Source organism: Nannobrachium achirus (assembly GCF_963921795.1).
Source record: "Nannobrachium achirus genome assembly, chromosome: 11".
In the NCBI taxonomy this organism is placed as follows: domain Eukaryota; kingdom Metazoa; phylum Chordata; class Actinopteri; order Myctophiformes; family Myctophidae; genus Nannobrachium; species Nannobrachium achirus.
The window spans coordinates 41,789,538-41,810,080 of NC_137820.1; the positions used below are offsets into that span (position 1 = coordinate 41,789,538).

General features: G+C 40.7%; 1 protein-coding gene across 1 annotated transcript in view; it reads right to left on the reverse strand.

Annotated features, from left to right (window-relative positions):
* The window catches only part of asb15a (ankyrin repeat and SOCS box containing 15a), a gene marked incomplete at both ends in the record, with an annotated part of 31,391 nt that extends 13,702 nt beyond the window's left edge, over window positions 1–17,689 (reverse strand). Inside the window, 12 exons of the mRNA XM_080737079.1 lie at window positions 470–601; window positions 1,531–1,588; window positions 2,147–2,276; window positions 4,815–4,989; window positions 5,651–5,804; window positions 7,501–8,026; window positions 11,319–11,486; window positions 12,761–13,010; window positions 14,714–14,878; window positions 15,419–15,553; window positions 17,389–17,441; window positions 17,586–17,689. Of these exons, the coding sequence (XP_080593205.1) occupies window positions 470–601; window positions 1,531–1,588; window positions 2,147–2,276; window positions 4,815–4,989; window positions 5,651–5,804; window positions 7,501–8,026; window positions 11,319–11,486; window positions 12,761–13,010; window positions 14,714–14,878; window positions 15,419–15,553; window positions 17,389–17,441; window positions 17,586–17,689 (2,050 nt within the window). The remainder of the gene's footprint in view (window positions 1–469; window positions 602–1,530; window positions 1,589–2,146; window positions 2,277–4,814; window positions 4,990–5,650; window positions 5,805–7,500; window positions 8,027–11,318; window positions 11,487–12,760; window positions 13,011–14,713; window positions 14,879–15,418; window positions 15,554–17,388; window positions 17,442–17,585) is intronic.
* Between the last annotated feature and the right edge of the window lie 2,854 nt (window positions 17,690–20,543).

Genomic DNA, 20,543 nt, shown 5'->3' on the forward strand with positions numbered 1-20,543 from the left:
ACATCAATTAATAAAAATAACAGAGCTCACTACCTGTCGCAACCCAATGTGTGGTAAGCTTGTAGTTCTGCTATTTCCACCAAATGTTCACATATACGGCCAATAGGGATGCTAGCTTTCATGTGGTTACATTTAAGTGTTGCTACTGCACTTCACAATATTATTACTTTGAGTTACATGTGGGAGTTGTAACTCTGTTATGTTCAGTTTTGTGCATCATGTTTAAAATGTGTAGCCATCTCAAGTCAACCAACTAACTTGTCAAACATTGACCAAATTGTCAAATAACATAAGAAAGGGGCCAAACTTGTGAAAATATCCAATCTACAGATTCATAACGCCTTGCGTCGCAAGGCGTTGTGAAGCTTGTAGATCTGCAATATTCATCTGTTGAACCGAGGAGTACAGTACAGTACAATACAGTACTCCTGTTCCCTTTGGGTTTTTTGGTGTTCACAGTTCTTCTTACCATACAGCACTATCTCTAGCACTGGCAGCAGTGGTTGGATGGCAGCCCTGTGCACAGGGTACCAGCCCATGTCATCAGCCTGGCTGAAGGCTTCTGGGAAATCACACAGCGCCTGCAGGGCCACCGTGTCACCTAGGATGGGGTGGCGGGTGACGGATTAGAGATTAGGATGGCATCCCTGTTATCTGTCTCAGGTCCAAAAGTCACTACTGTTCTATCAGTTTATTTTTGTTAGAGTTCTATTGGCCACAGTGGTGGAAAGTAAAAAAGTGGGTTTACTCAAGTACTGTAATTAAGTATAATTTTGAGGTGTTTTTTCTTTTCTTTTTCTTTACTCCACTACATCTCAAAGGCAAATTATATTGTTCTCTGCACATTCTTTATTATTACAAAACCACTTCAAGCCTATATATACTTTGGCAATTCGAAAATACTGCTATTTTCAACAAATTCTTTATGCATTTTATGTGAAATGGGACCTTCTGCATAGTGAGAACTTTTACTATCTTGTACTTGTTACAGTGAGACATGTCTCACAGCCGGGGTATTGATGCTTTTACAATACAGTATGTCAAAAGATTTGAGTATTTCTTCCATCACTCCATTATTGTAAATGTACAGAAAGAAGAATATGATTACGACATTTACCTTGTTCAATGGCCTCCACAACCTTCAAATGTTGTTGTCTGAATATACCAAAGGAAGATTTGATTTGAATCTATACATTTGAAAACAGTGGGACAAAAAAGGGAAAAGGAAAACCACACCGCAATATGTAATGTAATATGAGTATTAGTGTATATATCTTGAGTGTTAACATGCACTCAGAGTGTCTTAACACTCCCTGAGTTCCCAGTTATGTTAATACCTTTCTGTTGATAGATATTGTTTTTGGCATGACTCTTGAATGCTCATTTGTAGAGCATAGTCGAGTAGCTCGTCTTCATCCGTATCCTCAGTGGGATCCATAAGGTTGCCTTTGAAACAAGAGGAGGGGGTCGGTGCGTGGAAAGGTCAAGTCATTTATCCCCTGAGCAAGCAGGCAGACGAAAAATCAGTACTTGGCAGGAGACCCGCAGGCTCAAATTCGGGGTAGAAGAGTAAAGTTACATCGTGCAACTTTAAGATATATGCGTATACACGGACAAAGGGCACAAGTCAAAGTTTAACCAGTGGTGGAAAGTAACTAGTACATTTACTTAAGTACTTTACTTACAGTTTTTTTTTATATTTTGACTTCACTAAATCTCAGTCAAATATTGTAGGCCTACTTTTTACTACACTGAACGTCTTTAGTTAGTAGATACTTTGTAGATTTTGATTATTATTACAAAACATACAGTAGTAACCACTTTAGCCCTATGTACTGTACATTGTACACATAATACAAAAAATCTTTTGAATAGCAGACCTACAAGCTCACAATTTGTCGCATTGTGTTTGGAGGTCTGCTATTTTCAAAAGATTCTTATACATTAGAAAACTTGAAATGGGACATTCTGCCTAAGGGCACGGTCACACTGCACGTTTATTTTATTCTACCTAGGAGGGCGGATTCTGCCAATCAGTGTTGCATTGGTGATCGAATGTTTGGGGGATTTAATTACGTCACACGCACCTCGCTTAACACCTATACTACAGGAGTTAACAGGTCAGACAATGGTCTGTTATGCATACAGGCTTGTGAGAGGTGTGACGCTGCTCAGAAAAGAGACTGGACGGCATGTGCACGCGTGACTGGGCCAATGCAACACTGCTGCCAATGCATTTCAACTGGAATGGAGCGTTTGCTGCCATTTGCGGATTTCTGCAAAAGAAAAACAACCACAACAAAGAAAACGCTCCATTCCCATTGAAATGCATTTGGCAGAATCCGCTCTCATAGGTAGAATACATTTGCGGTGTGACCACGGTCAAAGTATGGTTGCCAGCTGATAAGCGGATTCTGCCAATGCGTTTCAATAGGAATGGAGCGGATCTTTTGGTGTGAACATGCTCCAACAGAGTATTTCCACATTGCAGTATTGATACTGTACTTAAAGGAGTAGTTCACCCCCAAAATGACTTTTTTTCTATTGATTCTATTGAGTCATTTTGGGGGTGAACTACTCCTTTAAGTAAAACATGGGAGTACTTTTTCCACCACTGCCTGCGCGCTCAAATCCGGGGAAGACGTGTAAAGTTACATATAGTGCAGCTTTAAGACAGGTCTGCGTATGCAAGGCCACAAGTCAAAGTTTAACCCGTATAACTGCTCACCTGTTAAGATAACAGTTCTGGGGAAAGAGCAGGAGTCCTGTGCAGAACCCAGCCAGCTGTATCGTAGAGGTCGGTTGTTTGTTTGTAATTCCCTGCTCAATGGAATCCCCCTGCCGCCCCCTCTCTGACATACACCCACACACTGCTAACACTATTTATAGCTCTCACCTGCTGTGCTCGCTAAACCAATGCATTTACATTGTGAAACACCGAGTGCTATAATCTAACTCTGACACTGATAAATTAGCACTCTGTGGTTTCAAGTCAACTATGTTATTATTAATGGTGTGTGATGCGACATATGTGTGTGTATAAACATGTGTTCCACTGCTAATGACAAATTATAATAATAACATATCGTTGTGGTAACCTATCTCTATAATGTATTTTACGTTTTCTTTTCATAAATGAATGCCCTACTTGATCATACTACAGCATTTGCCTGGTTAATAAACCAGACTCTATCACACACTTCGGGGATTGGTGTTGAGTGCAGTCTGGTTTTAACCAGGCAACTACAGCATCACATGTATACTACAAGTATCATAAATAACAGATCTACAAGCTTTCGAGTCATTTATTGAGCTTGTTGATCTGCTATTTTTCCTCATTTTGTGAATCCTGAAAAGTAAGCGTTTTGGACATATGAGGTTTCCACCCGACAGAGACGATATGATAGCCTATTTTATATGAATGTTTATTCAGTCACGGTGGTGATTACACTGCAATGTAGGGCAACACTTTCAAGCCTGTGTAATGAATTATAAACATTATAACACTGTGTAATTATTATTATAAGCTTAAGTACTCATCATGCTACTTTATAAAACAATATACCACATTGTGTTGTGATTATTTGTTATAAAGCATTGAGTAGGCTTAGAGTGCGGCTTCATCACCCGCATGAAGATGCAACCGGCCTCAAAACATTAGTAAATAAAAAGGCAATTCATTGTCTGAGATGTTCCAGTTTAATTATTTATGTCTAGACTTACAGTTAGAGATGATATATATATATATATATATATATATATATATATATATATATATATATATATATTTATATTGAGCTCTTTGCTGAATTGTTTCATTTCCAAAGCCATTAACAGTCACATAATTATTGTGTCAATATCGGTGAAATGTTGAAATATCTGTCAATATTGGTGAAAAAAACATCGGTCAATATCTGTGAAAAAAATATCTAAACCGATATTGCATTTTTAATTAAATATCATCCGATATCAATATGCCACCGATAATATCGTGAATCACTACTTAGTGTTATGAGCAGATTATAATGCATTATAACTATGTTTATAATGTATTATTATGGGTTTTGTGAAAGTGTTACATTTTTGAACATTTCAAATGAGCAGTAGTATTTCACTGGAACAAAGTCAAACATTTACTACGTCGTACCTGCAACAAAAGCTGCAGTGGCTTCACAAAAGACTCCTGTCAAACATTCATAAATTTCTAGCAACCCAACCCTTCAAGTTTCACTAATGTATGCATAAATTCAGTGGAAAATGCAGAAGTCACAAGCTGGTGTAAAACAAATGCATGAAAAAGAACAATGTTACATTCTAAGAATAATCATTTAAAAAAAAGGTAATTGAAAAAACAAAGCCCCCTCACGCATTAGAAGGATAATTTCAGTCACTAGAATCAAGGATGGGTGTTTTCAATTAATCTGTCATGGTTAGAATGGAGTTTGAAGTTACAATGGCTGATAAAAATTTATATAAAATCTAAATACTGAATCAAGCAACTTAAAAACTGTCTGGGGTGCTCACAAAAGCCTGAGTATAGACATTAAAATTACCCCAAACATGTTTGAAAGTGAAATAAATATCCCTTTAATAAAGCATAAATCAGTTGACTTACTAACTGACTTACTTCTGAAAATAGCCGATCGACAAGCTCACAACGCATCATGATGTGACGCATCGTGCTATTTAAAAAAAAAAACATTTGGAAAGATCTGGAAAAATAGAGAAACATCTGGAATAAGGTTGACTATTTTGAACACAAATCTTCTCTTATGGAACAGCCATTCTCTTATGGAAGCACTCTGTCCTCCTACATGATCCACACGTCAGCAGTACGGCTGGACAGGTCCAGCTCCCGGTACAGCAGGTAGTTCTTTAGCCTGGGTGGGAACATCCCAGAGTTCATGAAGTCAGGGTTGTTCAACTTCTTCAAGGTCACACGTCTCCTCAGGTCAAGTCTGCACAGATGCTTCAGAGACCGAGGGCTCCCTGCAGAAACACGTTTTTAGATTTTTAGTCCTTTATCCTTTTTTTTAGTTAAAGACTAGAAGTCCAAAAAACTAAACAAAAAACAAACAAATTGTCAGTTCACACAGAGATTTGTCTTGCGATACATGGCTGCTGTGTCGCAAGACACATTTCAGTGTGAACTGACAATAAAGTACTATATCATATCATATCATATCATATCATATCATATCATCTATCAAAACAAACAAACACAGGACAGAGAGAGAGAGAGAGAGGCAGTGACGTCGTCCAGGGAAGGCCGTCGAACCTGCGACTTACTATCGTGTTATTAGATTCTATATGTGGTCACGTGCCTTAAACAATTAAATTAATTTTAAATACATTTTATTTAAAAATGTATGTTAACCACATACCCTGGCATCCCTATTTTGGCCAAAACTTCAGTTCATTATAATCTTCATTTGTTTATAGAGCGAAAATAGTTGATTTACAAGTTCACAAAGCGTTTTTGTGAGCTTGTAGATCAGCTATTCACTTTTTTGACGTACAATGAAGTATATATCGCTTACTGTAAGTAGTTCGAAAAATTATAATGGGGTTTTGGGGTTACTGTTCTTGCCTTGTAGGCAACCACACTAACAAACCTTCAACTGAAAGGCTAGATTAAAAAGGAACTTACTCAGTATGCTACATATCTCTGGCCATTCTTTCTGCTTCTCCAGAAGGCGAGTGAACTTGGAGCAGATTTTTACGTGGCTGACGTAATCCAGGAGGATCTTTGTGACTCCACCAGACAGGTGCATGAGACAACACAGACTCATGAACTCACAAAACTGTAGAGACAGAAAAGATGGAAAAAATTGATAATAGACAGATGTGAGCAAGTTAGAGAAATATTAACAGCCATGTAGACTTACGTAAAATGTCTACTGATGTAACATTGAAGTAACATTGAAGTTTGTTGTGTATTCACAAGCTGTCATTGTCATGGATAGATTAAACATTTCATGCCATGCGAGAGTAGGCTACGGTCTAGCCAACACCACCGCGGAACTCCTGCCCTCTAGTATCTTGCATTAGCCGTGTTGAGCTCTGCAGTGTTGTTAGCTGAACCAATGCAATGCCTTGCAACAAAACTGTTTTCAGGCCACTCCACACACCAATGCGACTCCTTGCAACTGCCATGGTAGCACCTACGTCCTACTCCTCCCGTTGAGGAGTAGGAACTTGAACTGGGGCGCCCCACTCTGAAAAGCACTTGTTGTAGGAGTTGAGGCATTACATTTAGTTTGGGCATTTTTTATAATATAGTCTAGTTACTTTTGACACAATGGTCTTATTGGTGTTTTTTGTTTCTTTTTAAAAAGGTCTTAAAAGTCTTTAAATTGTCATGTTAGAAACATATGCAGATACCCTGTATACACTTATACTGTACTGCACTACCAGAACCACTGGTATACAGCAGCCAAGCTGGTGAACAGGTATTTTTCTCCCGCGCCACCAGAGCACATCGTATTGATAAAACGAACGGATGTTGTACAAAAAATAACGGTTGAGAGCCAGTGTTAATTTTGACAGCAAATTTAGATTTTGTCATAAACTTTTACATTTTCATTTAGTTGTCGTATTTTAGTCAACTGAAAGGCTTTAGTTTTTTTAGTCTAGTTTTAGTCGACTAAATATCATAAGGTGTTAGTCCACTTAACCTTCAGTTGATTTTGTCGCCACAAATATATTTTGTCAGGCGTTGATAGCTTCATAATGCCTCTTTTTACACTTGGTTGCATGATGAAAATAGCCGATCTTCAAGCTTGTAGATCTAGCTATTTTCAGTGCGCAACACCCGAGCGCAATTAAAACACTGGATCTCTTCTCCACTAGTCCCTCCCTAACAGTTTAGTCTAGTTTGTATTTGTTGATGAAATTGTCAATATATTTCAGTCTTAGTTTTAGCTTAGTTTTTATATAGAAATTAAATGGATATTTCACTTTCAAAAAATCTTTTGGTCATTTTATCGTCTACTCAGACTTTTGGGAACACCCGAGACAGTTTTTACGTTTCTTGATTCAGTATTTAGATATTGACATTCATTTTACACGCCCCCTTCCTATACAAACCCATTATTACACCAAACTCCATTTTAACCATGATAGATTCATCGAAAACACCTGTCCATGGTTTTGGTGACTCTATATATGCATTTCTGGTCCACGTTACACTGATAAGAACCTAGATGTGCTCACAGGTCGGTACCAACTGAGCCAATGAAACCAGCGCTCCCCAAAACAACAGGTTTGGGGATTGTTGGGAATTGATTACATGATACAGTCACCTGTGAATTTAGTCTCAATGTTTGTAAACAAGAAATGGGTCTATATGTTCTTTTTGGAAAATGAAAAAAAAAGAAAAAAGAAAAGAAAAATACAATAATGCTTTTGGGTGCTCCCAAAAGCCTGAGTAGAGGATAAAATGACCAAAAGTTTTTTTGAAAGTGAAATATCTTAACACTGGTCTGGTTGAGAGCTCACTGGGATCTTGCCGTCCACGTTGTCGCTGGGATCCAGGGGGTCGTCGTGTCTGCAGCGGAAGCACCGTGCCACGTCGTAGCCGTGGTTGAGCAGCAGACGCATCATCACCTCGTCCTTCAGGCAGTACTGCAACGCCGTGGGGAACACGGTGTCGCTGACCACCGTGAAGTAGCAGTTCACGTCCGCCTTCTTGGCCAGCAGCAGCTTGGCGATGTCGTAGCGCCCCGAGCGCACCGCCACCAGGAGGCAGTAGAGCGGGTCCAGGTCCGTCTTGGCGCCCGCCTCCAGCAGGGCCCTTGTGCAGGCCAGGTCGCCGTTGGACACGGCGAAGTAGAGCGCGCTCCGCCGCATGTCCCGGTAGTTCTCGGAGTTGCGCGTGTCCATGCGGTAGTTGACGTCGAAGCCGTGCGCTATGAGCAGCTGCAGGCAGCGGCTCTGGCCGCCCTCGGCGGCGCTGTGCACCGGGCTCTGGCCCGCCTCCTTGATGGCCTTCTTGACGGTGAGAGGTATCAGCATCTTCAAAGAGCTGGAGGGGGGAGGGGGGTTATGACACAAAGGTTAAGTTCCTTGTGGTTAGTACAGTGGTTCTCAACCTTTTCAGGCCGCGACCCACAAAATAATCATATTTTAACTGGGGACCCCCCCACCTTGACGAGCACTAAGAGTTGAGGTGTTACATTTTGTATAGTCTTGCGAGGCCAGACTGTTGCCTCCGCGATTTGGGCAAATGCTCCCGGCATACAGTCTGGCAAACGGAAATAGAAACGATGAGTGCGAGATAAAGCGGATGTGACGCAACCGCTCCCTTGGTGCAGTAGCAATAACATGTTCTACTGGAAGCAATATGTCTCCTTTCAACATTTCTGGGGGCGTTATTTCGTCTTTCTCTGGTGTTATTGGTGTTACTTCTGTGACAACCCTGGGGTTGTCAGGGTAACCCAGATGGTTGTCATGGTTTCTAACCTGGTGCCTGTATTGCAGAGACTGATTGGAGGGCGGAGTGTGCCATCAGTGAGGATCTGGCCCACCTGGTGCTGCCTCTATATAAGAGGCTACTGGGCCATTCACACTCTCTCACCGGGCTCCAGCATGGGAGCACACTAACCCTTTTTCTCTTGTGTTTCAGTTTAAGTATGATTTGAACACCCACGCAACATGTTACACACATCCACACACTTGCATACATCACTGATACTACTGACTTCCAATAATGTTCTATGATTTTGTTGTTAAGTTTGTTTATTAAGGGTTAGCTAATAAAATAATTGAAAATGTTCTGGTTTGTGTGAGCTTCCTCTCTGTTACAAATTGAGCCGTTTGTAACACTTCCATGATGTTTTCAAACGTTTTCTTAAACTATACACCCATAACAAGAATATGCCGCGCGAATGACTTTGTCTGAGCTATTGTGTTTCTGTTATGTTTCCAGTGGGACTACAGTTCAGTGCAGCAGTGGCTACTTCCGATACTCGCCGTTCGGGAGCTGCCGTTCCAGACTCTATAGCATTCGGAGATTGTGGAATAGCTGTCTGGGTACGCGAGACTACATTTTGTATAACACGGTTCTATTGTGAAAATAGCAGATCTACATGCTCACAACGCCTCGCGTTTGCGAGGCGTTGTGAGCATGTAGATCGGCTATTTTCACAATTTCAGCCTCTAATATTTGACAATTTGACCAATGTTTAATTTGTCATTTTGGAGGTATTAAAACGTCCTTAAATTGTCACTTTAGAAATGTGCAGATACACTCTATACACTTTAACTTTATGTTGGTTTGTTTACTGTTGAGGGAGAAAACAATGTTGCACATTAAGTTAATTATCTGGGGACCCCCCAAAAATAATTTGGGGACCCCACAGGTTGAGAACCACTGGGTTAGTAAAATAATCAGAATCACAGATTCATAAATCACTGTTAAAAAAAAATAAGAATGCGAAAAAAGCTGCAAGGCCTGCTTTATAGTCACTTCAGTGGTTCTCAGACTTTTTCATGTCAAGGCTACAGACTCCCATCTGAAAATATTTTGTGCAAAGATTTGAGTTAAAAACATCCAAACATCCAAATGTACTGAATATTGAAAGATTTGATACAATGTTCAAGTTTTTCCACAATAGCAGATCTACAAGCTCATAGTGACGCGCTATGAGCTTGTAGATCTGCTATTTTTGAATATCCAAAGTATAGAATATGGTTGAAGTGAAAATGAAAATGATTGTGACGCTATTATTATTTTTATATACAGTTGTGCTCGAAATTATTCTACCCCCTCTGACAAATGTGTTCATTACATAGCCACTGTTCCTTTGACTTATGCACAAAACTGTACTTTTTGTAACATTCAGAAATTGTTTTATATCCTTTTCCTTTTTTTACAAAGCAATAATCTTAAATAAACTTTTCTGACCATTCCTTAAACTTAGCCATGTTTCTAACTCTAATCACAGTCAACAAGTCAACACACTTCTAGTCAGGCCAGATTGCACATTTAATGTCTTTCGATTAGTCGATTGCAGTTGATTACATGTTTTCAGGTATAATTAATAATGTTGAATAATTTTGAGCACAACCGTATATATATAATGGATTCACACAGCATCACATGGCAACATGAGACACAAAATGCAGAATAGCACTTAAAAAGTATTACTCGTAACACTGTAACACTTGTTTCCAAAGTGGTCCCCGGTGTAAAAACAAGTTCTAATCTGGGTTCAAGACATGCTGACGCACAACCTAGAAGTATAACTGTGGCTTTGCGAACAGTTTCCATAGCCAGGTGTCGGCAGCTTAACAACAGGCGCTGAGCCCTGTCGCCATGCCAGTCTGGCCTGGTTGACCAGGGGCGTCACAAGGGGGCCCCAGGTGGCCCCAAGGTGGCCCCAGGTGGAGGGGCCTTAATCATTTCATACTTTAGCTATTGAAAAATAGCAGATATACAGCTCACAAGCTGCGAGCTTGTAGATCTGCTATTTTTGAAAAGTCGTGAAAATGTGTGCAAATCTTTGAATATATGTATTTTTTAAGCCAACATTTGTATTTGTAACTCAACTTTTCATTCTGGGGGGGTCCCTGGAACTAAATATTTTGAGATGGGGGTCCATGGCCAAATACATAACATTTTGGGGGTCCTTCACATGAAAAAAGTTTGAGCCCCCCAAAGTAACTGTAACTAAAGTGTTCAAATAAATGTAGTGGAGTAAAAGTACAATTATTGGAAATTGGAAATACTCAAGTAAAGTACAAATACCACAAAATTGTATAGTTACACCATTGCACTGCATGGCAAGAGTGAGTAATGCCCACGGGCACCACCAGAGGGAGCTCCACTGATCTCATTCCCCCCCAGATTCAGCACATGGGGCACAACCACCAGCCATCAAAAAGTCAAACCCTCCTTCAAAACCCGCCATAAAAGAGCACTGCAATTTACAACGGGGCCTACAAGTCTTCTAGCTTTCCAAAAGAAATGACGCCCCACTGTTTTTCTGTACATATAATTGTATTGCTCCTATTGTATTGATGATTTATTGTTGTATGTCTTTACACATTGTCTTAATGAATTGAATACATAGGGCCACAATGGAAACAAGCACTTATAGGGCTTTTTGTGTTATCCTTTTAGAATTATTGCAAAACTGTACCTCTGTACTTTTACCAAACTGTTAATACATTTTAAAAAAAAGTATTCAATCAATCAAACTTGAGGACCAAGATATGTAGATCGTCTATTTTCACGAGTTTGGAACTTTTTGGGGGTCTTGAGCTAAAAGGTTTGGGAACCACTGCTTTTGGGCCGTGTTTCATCACTCACTCACTCATAGTGGCCTGCGTAGGCAGCCTTGTGGATGGGCAGATGTCCAGTGATGCTGGGCAGGTTGGGGTTGGCTCCGTTCTCCAGGAGCAGACGGATGCAGGCCAGATTCCCTGAGCCGGCTGCGTCCGTGAGAACACTCTCTCCGTTGAAGGCTTGGGAGTTCACTCTGCTGCCTAGTGGTGGACATGGACAGAAGCAGTGGTGGAACAAACTACTCCCATGTTTTGCTCAAGTAAAAGTACAATACTGCCAAAGACACCCTTTGTCTAAACCAGGGGTCTTCAACGTTTTTAGGCCAAGGACCCCTTAGTTGAGACTTGAGAGAGAGATGAAGCAGGGACCCCATAACCTTTTCATAGATTCCATATAGTTTAATCATTTGACAGCAATCATCAGTGTATTTTGGGTTCATGTCAATTTGTGTTTTCAGATATTTAACCACTTGACCTTTTCCCCTCTACACCAAACCTCTTTGCCGAAAATAGCCGATCTACAAGCTTGTAGATATGCTATTTTTGGCTACAGTTCTCAAAATATGGACACTAGGGTTCAAGTTGTTAATATAAAAAGGTTTGGAAGATTTGGAGTACCCCCTGTAGTAACTCTGAGTCCCGGACCCCCTAGGGGTCCCGGACCCCCTGTTTAAGACCCCTGGTCTAAACCGAAACTTTCCTCTTTAGAGGTGGCGATTATGGGAAAAGGTTTAATTTCATTCTGGTATGACTTTCGGGTTCGGGTGAATCATCTGTGAAAAAAAATAAATGCTTGGTGTGAGTACATAAGTGAGGACATCCCTGAGGAAGATTGGAGAGAGGCTTGTACTGAGGCCCAGACACAAACAGTTAATACAAATTTAAAGTTATATTACTCCTGTCAAGCTACATAAATTCAATGATAACATACCTGATACCTGCACTACTGTAAATGTGATGAGGCAAGGGGTACATTGTTCCATTGCATTTGGGAATGTATAAAAAACGTATAAAAAACGTTTTGGAATGATGTGATTAGTATGATAGAAAAGATATTGTCTAAAGAATTGCCTCTTGACCCAAAAACTTCATTCTGCATTCTGGGTTTATACCCGAGGACTCCTGTTTTGAAGAAAGAAGAGATTACATTTATAGACATGCGTTTGTTGCATGCAAAGCGCACAATCCCTTTGGGTCGGAAAAAATGTTAATGGACCCCGAATAGGGGCATGGCTAAGGTAGATGTCCTCATCTATGTCCATGGGAAAGTTAACTTACATTGTTCTGAAAAAAGCAAATGTGTTTGACTCGGTGCCGCACTTTTCAGTAGTTAAAGCACAAAATAATGCGTAATAATGCGTTCCCAGTCTAAATGGGTTAAACCCCCTTCCCCTATGAAGAACATTCATGGGGGGCCCCGCAGTGAATCCCTGTACCCAGGGCCCAGAATTTGGTGCGACACCCCTGCTACCTACCATAGTTCAGCAGGATCTCGGTCATGTGGTAATGTCCGTGCTCGGCGGCCACGGCCAGAGGCGTGACGCCCATGATGTCCTTCTGGTTGACCTGCGCGCCGTGCCGCAGCAGCAGCATCATGACGTCCACGTTGCCCGACCTGGCCGCCTCATGGATGGCCGTCCAGTTCTTCCTGCACACGTGGTCCACCCAGGCTCCGTGGGCGATCAGCGCGTAGGTCATCTCATAAGAGCCCGACCTCACCGCTTCAGCATGACACGATGTGATGACGACAATACACACACACACACACACACACACACACACACACACACACACACACACACACACACACACACACAGATCTCAGTTAAAACTGCTTACACCAGTATAATCGGGAGATAAGCGACCGCCACGTCGCATACACAAACTTTAGAAGGCAATCGTAGCCAATCAGGAGGGAATATATGGGACAGATCCATGTTGATGACATGACTTTAGAGATATTGTGTACCGCTTTGTGTGATTTTAGGCCAAAATCTGTAGGAGCAGTGTCCAAAAATGTAGAAAGAAATCAGGGGCAGAGGTTGTGATTTGCCATCCAAGGAGTGTGTGTGCAAAGTTTGGCATCGATAGGGCCAACAGTGGCAGAGATAAGAGTAGTAAGTAACAGACACGCATCTGTTACTTTTTATGCTTTTGTGTGACGCTGTAGGCCTAGTATTGATTGAGTAGCCTAAATACTTTATTAGACAGAAACATCTTATACTCATAGGCCTACATAGAAATGTCATACACTTGGGCTGGGCATAAAAGGGTCAACATGATAAAAGGATTAAAAGGATAACACAAAAGAGTACTGTGGACTTGTTTCCATTGTGGTCCTATATGTATTCAATTCATCAAGGCAGTGAAGGCCATCACCTTTCCATGGGAGAAGTGAGATTTACCTCCCCTTTGGCCTCCTGAGAGAGGTTTTTAAGGAAGCCTTCAGTATGATGAGTAGGTCGTTAATTTACGAGGAAAAAAAAGTTAGACTATGCATGCATCAAAATGTTGATTTTAATGCATGTATACTAATTGCCATGAAAATTCACTTTCAGGAGGCCAGAGGCGGAGTTAGTTCTCACTTCTCCCATACCTTTTCCCCCGTACTCTGTACATATAGTGTTTTATACTTGTGATGCTACTGAATGTTTTTTGTTGCTATTTTATATGTTGATGAATTAAATACCAAGGACCTCCAACAGAAACAAGACCAATTAATTACAACAATAAATAATTACAACACCAGAGGCAGCGCCACAGATCACTTTCAACCCAGAGTCAAAACCAACAAAGGGTCAAACTCCTTTTTCTGCTATACCACCAAAATGTGGAAAGCCTTACCGAAGGCCATAAAGGAGTGTGGATCACTAGCATCCTTTAAAATTGCCCTGAAAAACCACTTACAGGCAGCAGCCGTTCGCAACTGGTAAAAAAAACTAACCTAGCCCAACCCTACCCTCCCCTGCCCCTTCTTTGTATACACTTACTGTTTGTTTAGACCCACTGTTTTCTTTTTTTTGTTCTCTCATTTTATTTTATTTACATATCTACTGCATAGTACTGTGTTCTATTCGTCTGTCATTCAATGTTATATGAGATACTTGTGGAAACCTGTGGAAATAAGCTTAGTCTTTTCATGGATCTCCTTTTAGTAGACCTTGTACCAGTGAACTGTACCGTCATGAAACTGTACCTTTTCCTATGCAAACTTCTAATAAAGTCTTCAATCAATCAAACCACAAGGGCTTTTCTGAGGCGTTCCATTTAAGCAGGGTGTTTGACTGTACTTACTACTACACTGGATTCATTTCCCCTCACCCAGACCTTAATCTCTTAGCCTAACCTTAAACCAAACCCCTATTCTTAACCTCTAAATGCCTATTCTTAACCCCAACCTGAATCTCTCACACTGTGCTCTTACCCAGCAGCAGTGGGGACTCATTCTTGCTGTTGGTGTTGTGTGGAGAAGCCCCGTGCACCAGCAGACTCTTCACATTCTCCACCAAGCCGGCTTTAGCCGCCAGAGTTAGCGCCGTCTCTCCTCCCATTGTTGTCCTCTCCTCCAGACTAAGCCCACATGAAGCCACTGAAAGAAAGGGGGGAAATAAGCCAAGGTCACCGGGGATGACATTCCTGGTGTTCATGATGATGATGTCAGGTCAACAGTTGTATGAACTGGGAGGGACTGACCGGTAAGCCCAGCCCAATCTCGCTGCCTCGCCATTGGCTGGCATATGAATTTGGTTGATTGTGAATTGTGGGGGTGGTGGGTTTGAGGGTGTCACAGACAAGCACAGGAATGTACTTAGCCTACTTTTGCCACAGAGAATAGTCGCCTTTATAGCACCAAATGACATAATTTGTAAAAAAAAGCATCACTTCTCAGTAGTTGCAAATGTATCTGTAAACCTAGAATCTTAACACTAACTGTACATTTTGCTTTGATAAATAATGTTGCTAGTGTCATATGTTAATAAATGCACCAACCGAACAGTTAACTTGTAGCTGCGCGACTACAATGGACAATTACATAATCACGGCATGGATTTTGTATGATTCAGAGCTCAAATTGAGTACGTCAAAATGTTTGGGTTAGGATTCAACAAAGACCTTATGGGACCTTTACCATGCAGCAAAGTCTCCAGGACCGCTAGGACGGGTTGTGCTGCAGCTCTGTGCAGGGGGAGCCATCCTCTTGTGTCCGACTCGCTGAAGGCACACGGGTGTTGGTGCAGCATCTCTCTGAGCACTGCCACTTTACCTGGACACAAGAGGAAGGAACCAAACCAATTTATAATTAAGTCGTTTAGCAGACGCTCCTAATCCAGTGAGATTCACAATTTACTGTACGCATGCAAAGTAAACACGAGGTAATGCAGCAAATGCATAGAAATAGTAATCTAGGATCATAGGTAGCCTAAATGAAGAACCTATAATCAGTCTATAACAGTACAACCTGGAAAGTTAATAATACATACAGTAATACTACATAACATGCTATCTAAATGACATTTTAGCCTTTGCATTAGCCTGCAAGATCATCAAGGCTATAGGAAAAGTGCTACTGCAAGTGCTACGAACTAGTTAGAGTCTGAAGAGGTGACATCTTCAGATTACGGCAAAAGAATCAAACCAAGATGTCTACAACCGTTGAACAGGACAGAACTGGCACGCTTGAGCCCCTGCCCTTTTACCTGTCTGTAAAATTGCCCTCTCCAGACCATGAATGCAGTTCTTACTATGGTGAAAGAAATGCAAATCCCCCCCTTTCCATGCCGTACCTGAAGGCAGCATTCAAAAAAATTGCCTTATCCAAACTCCCCTGAACTTGAATGCAGCATCTTATGTTGAAAGAAATGTCCTCTCTGTGTAGAAATCCATGCTGTATGCCACATCCAGTATATCAAGTATCAAGTACTGAAAATAGCCGTCATTTCACCAAAAGGCCCCTGCCACTCTAACATTCTCTGCACGTCCTTGGGACAGACATGTTAAGAGCAATATGTGCCTGACCTCCTGGCTGACCTTGAACCACTGAACCCATCCTCACCTCTGCCTCACCTCTCCTCTCCTCTCCTCACCTCTCCTCTCCTCTTGCCATAAAGTACTGCAACGTACTTTATGTTCTCTCACTCTCTCCACTCTCCCATCAATCTGTAGGTCTGTCCATCTCTCCCTGCCAGCCATGGTTGGCAGTGATGATGATGCCAGGCAGTTCTCTCATAAACAGCTGCCTGGCGTGTGACAGGCGGATGGCATTGGGGGAGCACGGGGCTTTGCATGCAAACACAAAAACAGATTGTTGCTGTCGGGCAGAAACCTCTTACAGTATGTCCATACTGTATTTTACCTTTTTTTTTTTTTACCCTTAAAGGTGTATTCAGTGATAATGAAAGTGGCCGGGGGTCATCTTGTCTCTTACTGGCCTTACAGTGTGGAAATGTTTAGTTTTTTATAGATTATTTACATTATAATGTTCTCGTTTTGATCATTAGACCCAAGCACTGAATATTGGTAGGCCTACGTCTCCAGCTTCAGGATATGTATGATACTGATTTACTATGAGACTGTGGCATTTTATAAGTTCAGTAATTTACAATCTAGGCATTTAGCAGACGTTCTTAATTCAGAGCGACTGTGGTTCTCAAAACTTTTATTTTGACCATCATGAGTCATGACTAAACATCATAACATAACTATGGCCATACTATACCCTGATTGGTCGAGGAATGGCTGGCTACCTCTGAAAACGGAATCTAGCTATGCTTGTAAGTCGTAACACGGGCCATGGTGGAAGTCCTTATATGGTCAGCACACATTCTAGTGAGGAGAATGAATGGAAAATGTACCAATTATATTTTTATTTGAATGAAATACAATCACTGAATATACCTAATGCCCTACTTGATCATACTACAGTGTCACACAAAAATATCAAGTAGCACATCTACAAGATCGTGCTTGTGGTTGATCTGTTACTTTTGCTATTTTTGAATTTGAATCCTGTAAGGTAACAGTTTTGGACATACAGTTTGAGTTTACCACCCGACAGACAATATGTTTTATCAGAGCATTTGAGGAAGGTGTTGCACATACCTTGCTCTATCGCTGCAATCACTCTCAAATTGCCATCAGTCTCCGTTTCTAAACTAATACATGGGAAGGAAAAATGAATGTTAACATTTTGTTGAACATTTTAAAACAGTTTTAAGCACCATTAAAATCGGCATGTGTACTTGTATTTTCTTTTATTGAAAAACGTATAGTCATAGAGAATATAATAGCATCCATACCTGGCGCTTGACTTTAAAAAAGCATCCTGGCAAGATTCTTGGATGCTCAGTTGAAAGATGTAGTCAGAGAGCTCATAGTCACTCAAGTCTTCATACGTATTCATAACTCCTCGACCAAGTCCAAATTATTCCAAACGTCAAAATTGTAAAGTTGTTTGGTTTCCAAAGGGGGGGGAAAAAGTTTAGCAGAAAAGCTTAGTCCAAAAACATCCTATAGGACTCAACACAAATCCTCGTTTTCTTGTCTCCTTATTAATTGTACCTTTACCCTTCAGTACTACTCACCTCTTTGGAGGTATAGCCGGTCACACTAACACGCTGCACTCACACTAAACAGGAGAGCATTTTTATATTTAGAGACTGACCTGCTCTCACCGTGGCCAAATTCAAGGAATGCAAGCCATGCCTGCCCTATCACTGACATATTGCAGATGGTCTATTGTGATTGTGAACGTTGCCAGCAATAAAAAAAAATGTTTTAATAAACTAACCAAGCGTTGTATGTGAGGGACTGTAGGCACCTGGTAGTTTCTCTTAAATATAGTAGTGCAGCTATAGATTTTAAGCCAGGGTCTTTGTTATGTTGAGCCCCACCAGTCATATCATAAGACTCCAACTGGGCTTTATGGCAGACTCATGCTTGTGGTTTTGTAATCCATTGTTTCATGGATGTCAAAAAATATGCCCATGCATGCTTTTGCATCCCCCTCCCTCTTTTCAAATCCAAAGAAATATGAGATGACGGACTGTTGTTCTGAAATTGAGAGTTAAGCGGTGTGATTTCCCTGTCTCTATTGTTTCACACACTCCTGGGACTGTTTACCAGGAACATGAATGCAAACTGGGTCATCGTTAACGAGATGGGAGCAGACACAATAGGCTGATGGAAAGCCCTGTTTATCTAAAGTGATTCCTCTGAAATCCTCCTCCTTCCCCCAAAAGCATGCACACCTTTGCAGCAGTGTTCATTTCTAATACTAAGACAACAAATGTTTAACACCTCTTTTCACAGACAAAAGCGAAATAAAAAGCTATGATGACTAAAACTAAAACTAATTATTTATTGACAATTTCACCAACAAATAAAAAATAGACTATGTTAGTTAGGGAGGGACTAGTGGAGAAGAGATCCAGTAGAACTAAAAGTAATGTTATGCTTGCGCTTGGGTGTTCTGAAAATAGCAGATCTACAAGCTCTCAATGTATCCCCTGAGCAAGCAGGTAAGGCAGGCTCTCTTCGTTCAATGGTAAAAATGCCAGCGCTTGTGCTGGAAACTGGGTTCAAATCCAGGGTAGAAGCGGAAATTGTTAAAATAGGATTTTGGGGGTCATAGCATGAACAGATTGAGAACCACTGGTGTAAAGTAACTTAGTACTGTATGTACTCAAATAACTACTAACTTGAGTATTTTCAATTTTCAGCACTTTTACATCTACTCCACTACATCTCAGAGGCAGATATTATACTGTCCAACTCCACTACTATTATTTGAAAACTTTAGTTACTAGTTACTTTGTAGATTTTGATCATTATTATGAAACATAAATTAACCACTTCAGCCCTATACATTTCGGCCATTTGAAAATAGCAGATCTACGTTACATTGCTTTGCATTCCGACGCATTGTGAGCCTGTAAATCTTCAATTTTCTAAAGATTTGTACACATTATTTACATTAGAACGCTTGCAGGACATTCTGCACATTGCTCAATGAGTACTTTCTACTTTTGGAACATTTTGATACCAATGCTTTTATACTTTTACTCAAGTAAATTTGGGATTCTGTACTTTTAGAGTATTTCTACATTGTCGTATTGATACATGTTATAGGTTACTTAAAGGGATAGCTCACCCTCAAAATGACTTTTTTTATCGATTACTCACCCCATGGAATTTCTTTTTTGTTGAATTCCTAAGCCAGTCATTTGAGGAGACTCTTTATTCAGTATTTACTCTTTATTCTGTCTCCATATGGAATCACTGCTGGCCATCAAATTATTGGCTTAGGAATGCTACAAAAACAAGAAAATATCCATGAATTCAAGTCTCCATGAGGTGAGTAATCGATAGAAAAGCATAATTTTTGTGGTGAACTCTCCCTTTAAGTAAAAAATGTGAGCACTTTTTTTCCACCACTGCACTTTATACAGTGATAGAGATCAACTTAATCACATTTTGGGCTACATAATAGATGCAGCTGCAGATAGACTATATATGAGTCCAGTCTGGCGTATAGGGGTTATCCCCAGGGAGCCGGGAGATGTGGACTAGAAGATTAGCATGGCTTTTGGGGAGGAGCCACTGTGTCGCATCCTCCACAAGGTTAACTGAAGGCGACCCCTGTGAGATCCTGGCTTTGTAAGCATAATTTCAAAAATAGCAGTATATAATTCCACACAGGGAGTTACTTTGCGTTGCTTGATTTGTCGATAATGATTGTATTTACTGTAGCCTACTGCTCCCCAACAAATGGGGGTCAGTTTGCACACATGCACACACGGCGCACGCACGCACACACCTTTGCACTCAAAGCATAATAATGGAAATAAGCTCTCAAGCTTTTTGTGTCTTATCCTTTTGACAGAATTTTTGTAAATATAATGTTTTATGTATGTTATTATGTATATAATATATGTTAAAATATATCATCTCTGTTGGGTGGAAATCTCATGTCCAAAGTGGTTACTTTTCAGGATTCAAATAAAAAAATAGCAAAAGATTGAAAAGTTCAAAACTCATGGCATTTCGAGATGCATCTCGAGCTTGTAGATCTGCGGTATTTGGAGATAAGAGGTTTTGTCTATAATGCAACAAATTGCTCCTCAGGGATAATAAAATGTCCAGTGGGGTTGTGAGCCCTTCGAGAGAGAAAGACTACACATAGAGATCCATGAGTTGAGTTGGTAAAGTGGTGCAGTCCTTGAGTAGCCTACTTCAATGCTATGCTTCCAAAGAGT